At 26.1% G+C, this 13,858-nt stretch overlaps 1 protein-coding gene across 6 annotated transcripts in view; it reads right to left on the reverse strand.

Annotated features, from left to right (window-relative positions):
* LOC145260613 (proton-coupled folate transporter-like) overlaps window positions 1-13,858 on the reverse strand; it is an 89,765-nt gene that overhangs the window by 8,264 nt on the left and 67,643 nt on the right. For all 6 annotated transcript variants that reach the window (XM_080118918.1, XM_080118917.1, XM_080118914.1 and 3 more), the window contains exon 3: window positions 11,933-12,794. In XM_080118918.1, the coding sequence (XP_079975044.1) occupies window positions 11,933-12,794 (862 nt within the window). The remainder of the gene's footprint in view (window positions 1-11,932; window positions 12,795-13,858) is intronic.

Raw genomic sequence — 13,858 nt, forward strand, 5'->3', positions numbered from 1 at the left:
AAAGTACAGAACATCTTTGGCCATTTTTATATGCACAATGGCATGGAAAATTCATTTCTGGCCTCCTTATTTTTGTCAAAGTAGGCACAGTTTTTTTTGTTGCTTCAAAATTGTCACTTTTTGCAGAAAATCTTAGTGATGTGAGCGAGGAATATGGTGAGAAATTCGATCAGGATATTTTAATAATGGAGAAAATGGAACTCTGGAATATTGGCGGACGACTGCTGGAATATAAAAAGGGAGGCCGACACTCAACACAAGAGGGTTAAGAGGAAAACCATTTTTTTAATCTGACAATTTTGTGTTTTTCATTCATAACCAATGATAATAAAATATGATTTATAATAATGATAAAATATGATTTATAATAATGATAAAATATGATTTATAATAATGATAAAATATGATTTATAATAATAATACAATATGATTTATAATAATAATAAAATATGATTTATAATAATAATCAGTTATGATTTATAATAATAATCAGTTATGATTTATAATAATAATAATAATAAAATATGATTTATAATAATAATAATAATAATAATAATAATAATAATAAAGATAATAATACTAATAACAAAATATGATGAATAATACTAAAATATGATTTATAATAATAATAAAATATGATTTATAATAATAATAAAATATGATTTATAATAATAAAATATGATTTATAATAATAATAATAATATGAGATTAATAATAATAATACAATATGATTAATAATAAAAACAAAATATGATTAATAATAATAAAATACGATTTATAAAAATAATAAAATATGATTAATAAAAATAATAAGATATGATTAATAATAATAATAATAATAAAATATGATTTATAATAATAACAAAATATGATTTATAATAATAATAAAATATGATTTATTATAATAATAATAATAAAATAGTATTTATAATAATAATAAAATAGTATTTATAATAATAATAAAATATGATTTATAATAATAAAATATGACTAATAAGATTAATAAAATATGATTAATAATAAAAATAATAAAATTAATAATAATAATAAAATATTACTTATAAAAATAATAAAATATGAATTAATAAAAATAAAATATTAATTATAATAATGATAAAATATGATTTATAATAATAATTACATATGATTTATAATAATAATAATAATAAAATATGATTTATAATAATAATAATAAAATATGATTTATAATAATAAAATATAATTAATAATAACAAAATATGATTTATAATCATAATAAAACATGAATAATAATAATAATAATAAAATATGATGAATAATAATAATAAAATATGATTAATAATAATACAATATTAATTATAATAATGAAATATGATTCATAATAATAATAAAATATGTTTTATAACATTAATAAAGTATGATTTATAATAATAAAATATGATTTATAATAATAATAAAATACTAATTATGATGATGATAATAATAATAATAATAATAATAATAAAATATGATTTATAATAATAAAATATGATTTATAATAAGAATAAAATATGATTTATAATAATAATAAAATATGATTTATAATAATAATAAAATATGATTTATTATAATAATAATAATGAAATATAATTAATAATAATAATACAATCCGATTTATAATAATAATAATAAAATATGACCTATAATAATAACAAAATATGATTAATAATAATAATAATGATAATAAAATATCATTAATAATAATAATAATTATAAAATATGATTAATAATAATAATAATAATAATAATAATAATAATAATAATAATAAAATATGATTTATAATAATAAAATATGATTTATAATAATAATAAAATATGATTTATAATCATAATAAAACATGATTTATAATAATAAAAAATGATTAATAATAATAATAATAATAAAATATGATTTATAATAATAATAAAAAATGATTAATAATAATAATAATAAAAAAAAAATATGATTTATAATAATAATAAAATATGATTTATAATAATAAAATATGATTTAAAATAATATTATTAAAATATGATTATAATAATAACAAAATATGATTTATAATAATAATAATAATAATAACATATGATTTACAATAATAATAAAATATGATTCATAATAATAATAAAATATGATTCATAATAATAATAAAAAATGATTGATAATAACAATAAAATATGATTTATAATAATAATAAAATATGATTTATAATAATAATAAAATATGATTTATAATAATAAAATAATAATTATAATAATAATAAAATATGATTTATAAGAATAATAAAATATTAATTATAATAATGAAATATGATTTATAATAATAATAAACTATGATTTATAATAATAAACTATGATTTATAATAATAATAAAATACTAATTATAAGAATAATAAAATATGATTTATAATAATAATCAAATATGATTAATAATAATAATAAAATATGATTTATAATACTAATAAAATATGATTTATAATAATAATAATAATAAAATATGATTTATAATAATAATTATAATAATAATAATAAAATATGATTTATAATAATAATAAAATTTGATTAATAATAATTATAAAATATGATTTATAATAATAATATAATATGATTTATAATACTAATAAAATATGATTTATAATAATAATAAAATATGATTTATAATAATAATGATAATAATAATAACAAAATATGATGAATAATAATAATAAAATATGATTAATAATAATAATATATGATTTATAATAATAATGAAATATGATTAATAATAATAATAATAAATTATTTATAATAAGAATAATAATAATAATAATAATAATAATAATAATAAAATATGATTTATAATAATAATAAGAAGAAATGATTAATAATAATAATAATAAAATATGATTTATAATAATAAAATAGGATTAATAATAATAATAATAATAATAATAAAATATTATTAAATATAATAATAAAATATGATTTATAATAATAATAAAAAATGATTAATAATAATAATAATTAAATATGATTTACAATAATAATAAAATATAATTTATCATAATAATAAAATATGAATAATAATAATAAAATAATAATAATAATAAAAAAATAATAATAATAATAAAATATGATTAATAATTATAATAAAATATTATTTATAATAATTAAATATGATTAATAATAATAAAATATGATTAATAATAATAAAATATGATTTATAATTATAAAATATGATTTATAATAATAATAATAAATATGATTAATAATAATAAAATATGATTTATAATAATAATAAAATTGGATTAATAATAATAAAATATGATTAACAATAATAATAATAAAATATGATTAACAATAATAATAATAATAAAATTGGATTAATAATAATAATAATAAAATATGATTAACAATAATAATAATAAAATATGATTAATAATAATAATAAATATTATTATTAATAATAATAATAATAATAATAATAATAATGAAATATGATTAATAATAATAATAAAATATGATTAACACTAATAATAATAAAATATGATTTATAATAATAATAAAATATGATTTATAATAATAATAATAAAATATAATCTAGAGAAATAAATCTCAGATTTAGTATCAGGATATTTTTCTTACACTGAAACACATCTTATGGGATAAACATTTTTTCAACCTGAAATTTATTTCAGTGTAATTAAAAAGGAAAAAATAATTACACATGCACATTTACTTTTTATGAGCAAAAAAAAAGAGGCTGACTTCACAATTATGTTTAATAGAACATTTTTTTTTTTTACTGATGGGGATCAGCACTAATCAAGGCCCGAAGGCCACTGTAGGATAAGTGTTAAGTATTAGGTAGATGGTGAGACAATATAACCGGTGTGGTGGAACTTGGGTAGGATTTGATTATTTAAGAGGATGGCTCAACAGGAATTTGTTTACATTAGATTTGAAAATGATCATGTTATAGTCAGCAGGAAAGAATTTGTTTCACTTTTAATCCATCCATCCATCCATCAACCAGCGCAGCCGTAGCCAAGATTGAACTCACTACACGAGTTTGTAGTGTAATTGAACTCTTGTCAGTAGCTGAATTTTTTTATTGTGATGCCATCACTAGACGGGGTGCCTACCATGGCTTAAGAGAGTCCCATCTACTCTTGAGAGAAGGATAGACTGCGCCAGTTTCTCAACCTGGTATTTTACCTTGTAGTACATACAGCACCTCGCCTTCTCAAATGGTCACCCACCTGGTACTGACCAGGCTCAACGTTGCTTAACCTTGGTGATCTGGTGTGTCAACGTGAATTGTGCCATATCACTTTTAACATAGACGTAAAAATATTCCCTTACTATCCATATACTAATACGATAACGTGTGTATTTATTTTCTGTGTCACACTTACATCCAAATCATTTCTTGTAATAAATAATTTAACCAAGAATTCTTGATAAGTTTCGGTTTCGGTTTTGATTGTAGTTGATGGCATGTCAGTAATCTGTTTTTTTTTTTTTATATAATTTTATCAAGAATTCTTCATTTTAGTTTCGGTTTCGATTACGGCCGAAGGAACTTAAGTTTTATATATATATATATATATATATATATATATATATATATATATATATATATATTTTCATAATTTTTTGTTTTGGTTTCGATTCAAGCTAATGCACCCAAGTCATATGGATATATATTTTTTATTTTTTAAATCGCAACTTTATAATATATAAAAACCAATAGAACATTAACTCTATAATAATATATAGGATATCTGCAAGAATTGAAATATCATATTTAAGCATACTTTACAATTGGGCTTTGCCGTGCATCTCTGCTAGCTTAGATAAATACTTTTGCAGTTTTAACAAAAGAGCTACAATAATATCAGAGCATCGCCATTTATGCTGAACATCTACAGAATACCAACATCAATATATTACATATGAAAGAGTTCCCTGTGGAATTTCCACAGGTCTCGCTAACAGAATGAAAGGCGAGAGAGTTTTGTTTTCTCTTATCAATAGAGTAGAAAATGGATCGGCAGCTGCGTAACTTGTTTCTCTTATTTTTTTCCTTTAGTCCTCACATTCCTGGAGCAATACTTCTGATAAATAGGGAAAAATTACTGTTTTCTGAGTCAGACTCTATTTCATCTAACACTTATTGTTGGCAAATCTTTGACCTTTAAGTACTTTTTTTCGCTTTTTACATCAAGTGGCTTCATATCTTGTCTGGAGCAATTTCCATAAAAAAAAAATAGTGTGCATGTGAGATAGATAGAGATATTAAGAGTTTTCTTTTCTTTTTCTTATCAGGAATTAAATTGTAACATAACATCTTGTAGGTGAAGTCTGCTAGTCTAACATATAAAGTTACCTCGCCGTATTTTCAAAGTCAGACCCAGATAGCATCTAAGCCGAGGAATCAAATTTGCTTCTAACTAGGCAGTTTTCATTTGTTATTGCGGTACAATGTTATAGAAAACTAGTGGGCTGCCCAGCGTTGCCCGGTCATAAGATACACTTAAATATTATATTTTAATTCATGCAGATTACATATTTATTACAGAGACAATTCTCTATCGATTATTATATTGAACCTAATATATGGTAATGAGATCAAAACTATATATATATATATATATATATATATATATATATATATATATACATATATATATACATATATATATACATATATATATATATACATATATATATATACATATATATATATATATATACATATATATATATACATATATATATATATACATATATATATATATATATACATATATATATATATACATATATATATATATACATATATATACATATATATACATATATATATATACATATATATATATATACATATATATACATATATATATATACATATATATATATACATATATATATATATACATATATATATATATACATATATATATATATACATATATATATATATATACATATATATATATATACATATATATATATACATATATATATATATACATATATATATATATATACATATATATATATATATACATATATATATATATACATATATATATATACATATATATATATACATATATATATATATACATATATATATATATACATATATATATACATATATATATATATACATATATATATACATATATATATATATACATATATATATATACATATATATATATATATACATATATATATATATATACATATATATATATATACATATATATATATATACATATATATATATATATATATACATATATATATATATACATATATATATATATATACATATATATATATACATATATATATATATACATATATATATATATATATATACATATATATATATATACATATATATATATATATATACATATATATATATATACATATATATATATATATACATATATATATATATATATATATATATATATATATATATATATATATATATATATATATATATATATTTGACTTGGGTGCCGTCAGTTAGAGTTGAAACCAAAACATACAACTCCCCACCCTCATTCCTTAGTCTCTGAGCCACATCCATATATATATATACTTAGGGATTAGAACAAGAGTCTAAAGAGCAGAGTATATTTAATGTATTAGTACATTAATTAATACAATTAAAAGAAAAGAAAAGAAAACAGTGTCGTTTTAATGTAGATATATAATAAGCTCGATTGATATATATATATATATATCCTAGAGCTATTTTAATATTAAGTAAGATGATTGATAATTTATAATTAAAATTAAAAATCGGTTTCATAAGGAAGAATGAACAAAATAAATTGTACGATCGTTTCGGAAACAATGTTTTTATTGTGATAGACATTGAGTCTTGGACAATAATTTGTTGATAAACAAAGTAAGATAAAATAAAAATAAAATACAAATAAAAATAAAATAAAATAAAATCTGGGTGAAGGGTAAGGTTAAGAGAGTCTAAATTTTAAATATTTTTAACAAAAATATAAATACCTTTTAATGGTTCGCCTATATATATATATAACTAGCAATCGGTGCCCGGCGTTGCCCAGGTGTTTTGAAGTGTTTGCTTAGGAAAAAAAAAAGGTCAATTTTTTAAAACTTTTACCCCTATTATGACCTCGTAACATTTATTGTTTAGGGATCAAGTAAAGTTAATAAGTTAGATCCATGTCCAAGGAATCTATATATATAAAATATTGATAGTCTGGTACTTATACAGTTTAGTGACGACATTAAAAAATGGAAATATTGAAAAAAAATTTTATTGTACGTAACTGTTATAGACTGAAGTTCTACGAAAAAAATTTCACTTCATTTGATCAAGTAGTTTTTTTTTTTTTTTTTACAGCGAAAAACAATGATTTATCACGGCTACGTCAACGTGGACATTTTGGAAATGTTATTGCAGGCCCAGGAATTCCCCAAGGGCAGGTAACTGCCGTACATAGCAGAATACCTGCATTTTAGGCCAATCTAGCCCTTTTTCCCCCCCACCAGAATGAGATTTATTTTTTTTTTTTTTTGCGAAGACAGATGCCATTTTTGGGGTGTTTTTTTTTTTTTTAATTTGTAACAGAAGTAAATAAACGAAGTTTCGAAGTTATCCATGCGTGTCCAACTGAGCATGTTTCGAAAATAATCTCGTATAAAAATTCCTCAATTCTTTGCATTCTTCAATTTCTTTGCATATTCAATAGTATTCTTATTTATAAAAAAAAAAATACGCAAAAAAATTGCAGATTAAAAAAAAAAAAAAAACGTAAAAAAATTTCAGATGTGTTGTGCGCATCTCAATATGGCGAGAAAAAAAAAGGCTAGATTGCGAAATTTGGCCTAAAATGGAGGTATTCTGCTAGGTACATTTCCAAAATGGCCACGTTGACGTCGTCGTGATAAATAATTGTTTTTCGCTGTAAGAATTTTTTTTCGGAGAACTTCAGTCTATAACAGTTACGGACAATAAAAATTTTTTTCAATATTTCCATTTTTTAATGTCGTCACTAAACTGTATAAGTATCGATAGTCTTATCAACACCCCTTTTTTCTATTTATTTATAAAGAAAATACAACTTTATACAAATTCCCTATTAGTTTTTTTTTTCGGTTCTCTTATACGATGATCATCTTTATTTAACTATTACGTGTAATTATATTCATACAGATATTCTATATGATTTATATTTGCGTAATATTTGCGTAGAAATGAAGAAAATCAAATTTACTGTGTATTTATCGTGTTGCCATAACAACGTGACGTAGCCAAGGACGGTAGTGGACGTGAGTGTGTGTGCGTGTGTGCGCGTGTTTTCGTGCTGTATTGTTTGTAGTAGTAGTAGTACTAATAATCTGTCCAGCGTTTGCTTTCTTGTGTTAATGGCGGACGTTGAGTCAGAGGTTGGATTGTGATGTCTGTAACTTTCGTATTTTTCTAATTTGTAAATGGCAAGTTAGAAAAAAATTAAACCCTTCCAAGATGGACAATAAATAAGACCAAAATATTTTATGGTCAAGTTAAGAGCGTAAGAACTATACTTTTTTAGGAGATGTGATTATTGGATTAACCAATCAGAAATCGTCTGTGGCACACACATCTCTGTTTTTATAGATATACTAGCATGGGTGCCCGGCGTTGCCCGGGTGTTTGGAGGTGTATGCTGAGCAAAAAAAAGGGGTAATTTTTTAAACTTTGACCCCTATTATGACCCCTGAAAATTTATTTTTTTGGCCTCAAGATAAGTTACTTTTCTACCAAACTGGATATATTTTTCGTATTTTTATTCAATGTAACATGTTTATTCAGCTCGAAAACCATACAGTGTTTACCGATGTATTGGAAAATTCAAGATGGCGTCTTAGTCCCTCTTGAACACGGTAAGTTTGGGAAAAAGTGTTATAAATAAAAAACTGAATAAAATACTGTTAAAAACTCGCTCAATATGTTACCGTGACATAGGTTGACATATATTCGGCGGGTTTTTAATAGTATTTTTTCTAGTTTTTTATTTATAACACCTTTTCCCAAACTTACCGTGTTAAAGAGGGAGTGAGGCGCCATCTTGAATTTTCCAATACATCGGTAAACACCGTATGGTTTTCGAGCTGAATAAACATGTTACATTGAATAAAAACACGAAAAATATATCCAGTTTGGTAGAAAAGTAACTTATCTTGCCTTTGATAACATGTATTTGTTATATATTTGGTTTTTGACAACTTTTTCGAATTTATGTGTACAGTAATACAAACCCGTTTTTCGAGCTGAATAAATATGCTACATTGAATAAAAACACGAAAAATATATCCAGTTTGGTGGAAAAGTAACTTATCTTGCCTTTGATAACATTTATTTGGGTAATCTCCAAAAATACCGTTAGGGCTTACAACATGGCCGCCAGAAGAGTCAACAAAAAACTGCGAATAAAATATATAAAACTCGTAATTTCTGTTTTTAAAGTGGGTTGTCAATTTTCTTTATGAAATATACTTCCAAAATAAACTATTACAGTCGTTTAAAACATAATAGAAGTATTATTTTTTATTTTTTAAAAACAATGTTTACAAAATGTCTACGAACGTGCGTAGACATTTTGTAAACATTGTTTGGTTGCCATAACAACGTGACGGTAGTGAACGTGTGTGTGTGCGTGTGTGCGCGTGTGCTTGCTAGTACTACTATTAAGTTTGTCGGAGCGTTTGATTTCGTGTAGTTTAGTTTCGTATTTTTTTAATTTGTGAATAACAAGTTATTAAAAAATTAAACCCTTCCAAGATGGACAATAAATAAAGCCATAATATTTTATGGTAAAGGTAAGAGCGTAGAAACCATTGTTTTTTAGGAGATGTGATTATTGGATTAACCAATCAGAAATCGTCTGTGGCACACACATCTCTGTTTTTATAGATTTATAGATAGATATAGATATAGATAGATAGATATAGAAGATATAGATAGAAGATAGATAGAAGATAGATAGATAGATATAGATATAGAATAGAAGATTATTTCCCCAACCAAACAACGTCGCAGCTCACAAGAGTCATGACAGTGATGCCAGTTTTGAATCCTGGGTTTGGATATGTTGATATGATGAGCCCAAATGAGGGCAAAACTCGAGTCTTAGACTTCTGGTTTAATAAAAACTAATGGTGGTTTTACACTTTAAATGGCGGAAAGGAAAAGGAGAAAGGCAGAGAAAAAAAAACACAAATTGATGTTAAAATATAAAGAGAAAATCAAAAATAACTTTTAAGTTATTTAATGCCAAAATAAAACTTATTGTGAATTTTCTATTATACGATTAGCAAAACATGCATTGCTATTTTACCGAGAACTGTGGGGAAATTATGGATTCGTACCTTTTCAAAGATAATTAGTACATAAATCACTGCTATAAACCCGATAAGATGCGAACAGAGACATAACTATATCCGTATATGTCAATTACACACTTTTCACCCAGTTTGGCTGGTCTGTTTTTAGAGTAAGATATTCAATTGTACATTTATACTGATTATAACCACGCTGCTGTCCACCATTGGAGGAATGGTATCTTGGATAATATCGGATCATAGGGTAGCAAATAAAAGAGCAGTTGTGATGCATCAATAGTCATTGGACGGTTACCAACAATGAACATTCCCTCTAGATGGTCGTATAGTCACTAATGGTGGTTGTACACTTCAAATACCAATTTTAGTCGACAAAATTAGAATTGGATTGACCATTAGACAGTTCTGTTTGTTAAGCATCTCTAAAAGATGAGGATCGGTCGATTTCAGTGAAAAAAGGAAGGAAGGCATTCATCACCCGGATGTACAGTTTTGTATGAGATTGTCACATAAGGAAAAAGTTAGACAAAGGTTGTTTTTAATTGTGGAAAAAAAAAGGGGGGGGGCTAGATAAGTAGGGAGTTTTATAACGATATGTTTGTTAACATTACATTTAAAAAATAGATAAGTAGGGAGTTTTATAAAAAAAATACAAATAATGCTTCAAGGTCAAACACTAACCGAGGATAAATATTAGAGGGATAGATTCTGATCTAGGAAACAGCAATTCTTCCCCCTTTGTCGGACACATTGCTCTTGGAACATGAGGACTAAAGCACAAAGTAAGGGAAGTTAATCGACATATTGTCATGAACATGAGCATAGTTGATATGAAGATCGGAATGAAAAAGAGGGCAAAAGTTGGAATCGGATATTTTGCAATTCTAGGCATGAGAATCGCAATTTTTAGAATTCTAAGACCCAAAGTCGGATCTTATACCTTCCGACACTGCAATAATGGTTCTTATGATCAAAACCCAATGCAAAATTATGAAGACATGTATTTTTGCCATTGTAAACAGGCTCCTTCAGTCTTAGACAGACTATGGATACCCACGTAGGGGTGCCAGCGCGTGAAATTTTGTGGCAGGAGGTGTGCAATCTCCAACCACACCTTTCCTGAGTCAACATTATTAAATACCAGTGGCACGTGAAGTGTGTATACAAGACGACTGGAAACAAATGCCGAGATAAGCAGAGAGCACATACAGTGCCTAGAATTCCCAGATGATCACCCATCTGGTACTAACCAGGCTCAATGTTGCTTAACTTTGGTGATCTGACGAGAATCGGTGTGTCAACGCGATTATGCCGTATATTTCTTCCGTTGCAACGACATTAGGCAACACTATTAATTTGTGTTGGCATTATTTGTTTATGTGGCGAAAATTTGTCCGCTGTGCTCCTGAAAATTCTTTGGAGCAATTATCCTCATAAAAAAAATTAAAGGGATCATGCAAAACATAACAGGGTTGGGAAAGACTGCTAGTAGCTTCAAACTAGCAGCATCACAATTATGCAATTATGTAATTTCTGGAAGATAAATAAACACAATACCTACCTGTATAGACTTGGGAACTTGTGTTTGCAGTTGACAGAAGAAGGTTGCCAACAATGGCAGTCATCAAATTAAAAATGATGGTCAGAGTGTCAGGGAAAAAAAATTGGCATAGTTTGAGTATCGGCAGTGTGATGAAATTGAGTCCAATGTTGGTGACTGTCACAAACATCCCCATGGCTATGGCGTCGAAGCAGAGGGGACTGTTAAGCAAGTATAGATTTAAGAATGTGATTCTTGCAATTGTTGTCGCATGGCTCAGGAAGAAAATGGCCAGCATGATGATCAATTGCAATCGTCTCTTTTTCTCGGTGTCCTTTACGTATAGAAGAACTGGGCTGAAGATCTGGTTTAAGCTGAATTCACGTTTATTCTTCAAACCGTCTGATGGCAGGCTCTCCTTAAGTATAAACATAACAAACAGTAGGTCGATCGCATTGAGAAACAGTAAGATATAAGCTGCATGCAGGTGTCCGTAGATGTGGATAATCTGACCGTAAAAGTATGCCAAGAATCCAGCAATAGCAGAGGCCGAGCTTAGGGAAACAGTAAGCCGAAATGTGCGTCCTGGACCTGGATTGGTGATATCAGCTATATAAGAGCTGGAGGAAGAGATGAAAGCACCGGGACCACCTGTCAAGCCATAGCATACGGAACCGACAATTATGACCCACAGGGATAGTTTCCATTTGATGGTCAGTACGTAACTGAAAAACTTGAGGAATGATCCACACAAGGACAGAATTAATCCCGTCTTGCGACCAAGGTGGTCAGTTAGGGGGCCAATAATAAGGCCAACAAACATGCCTATCAAGACCTCCGAGAGAAGAAAGTATATTTGCCATGATGAAAGACTTTTTTGGATCTGGAAAGAGAAAAGAAAGAAAAAAAAAACAGTGTTGTCCGGGAGCAACATGTTGAAACTTGAAAGTTTGAAGCAACTGATATCACAATTGTTGTCATGTGTAACCGTTGGATTATTTGGAAGACTATCCTCACATTGGTCATTACTTTCAAAATGTTTTTTTTTTTTTGTTACACAGGAATCACCACATTATCAAGGCCAAGAGGCCACTCAAGGATAAGGGTTAAAGAGTGTACAGTAGAAATTGAACAATATAGTAATCATTAGTAATGGAAATTCGGTAAATTTGATAACTTATATGGAACGGCTCATCAAGAACTTATTTACGTTAGACTTGAATACAACCATATTGTAGTCAGCCGGAAAGCAGGAAAACGGAAGACAATTCCACAGGCGTGCAGTTTCTAAGAAAGAAGCTTTGTTCATGGAATCTACGTTTAGGTTTAGGCACAGATAAAGAGTGGGGAGAATTATTGATAGTGTTTTCAGCTAGTCGAGTGTTTCTTGTGAAAGTTTGGCGAGGGGGGACCATAGACTTAAGCTCAGTCGAACACTTTCCATGAAAGTAACGATACATTAGAGACAAACTCGCAACATCTCTTCTGTGAGATAGAGGTTGCAGGGAAGAGAAAAAGACATCTCCTACGAGGCTACAAAGTCTATTTTGAACTCTATCAAGGCAGGACAAGTCTTTTTTAGCAGCTCCTGTCCAGATGTGGCAACAGTATTCCATCCTTGGACGTACCTGGCTCTTATATAGATAGAGAATTGCATCAGCAGTGAGATATCTACTGGATCGATAGATAGATCCCACCATTTTTCCAGCGACCTTGGTAACAGATTTGATGTATGGGTTCCATTTAAGATCAGGAGTAATGGTCAAGCCCAGAAGCTTGTCAAAACTTGAGGCCTCCAGAAGACGAGAGCCATTCATTTTGTTTCGGCCGCTAAAATATCTGACCTGGGTCAGATGCACTTTTTCAAACTTGGGAATCTTTTTGTTGAACTTGAGAACCTTTAAAGAATTTGGAACTGAACTCTTTATTTTATCCACAGGGGTAGAT

The sequence above is a fragment of the Euprymna scolopes genome, chromosome 36 (assembly GCF_053919585.1).
Source record: "Euprymna scolopes isolate OS-2025 chromosome 36, ASM5391958v1, whole genome shotgun sequence".
NCBI classification, from domain to species: Eukaryota; Metazoa; Mollusca; class Cephalopoda; order Sepiida; family Sepiolidae; genus Euprymna; species Euprymna scolopes.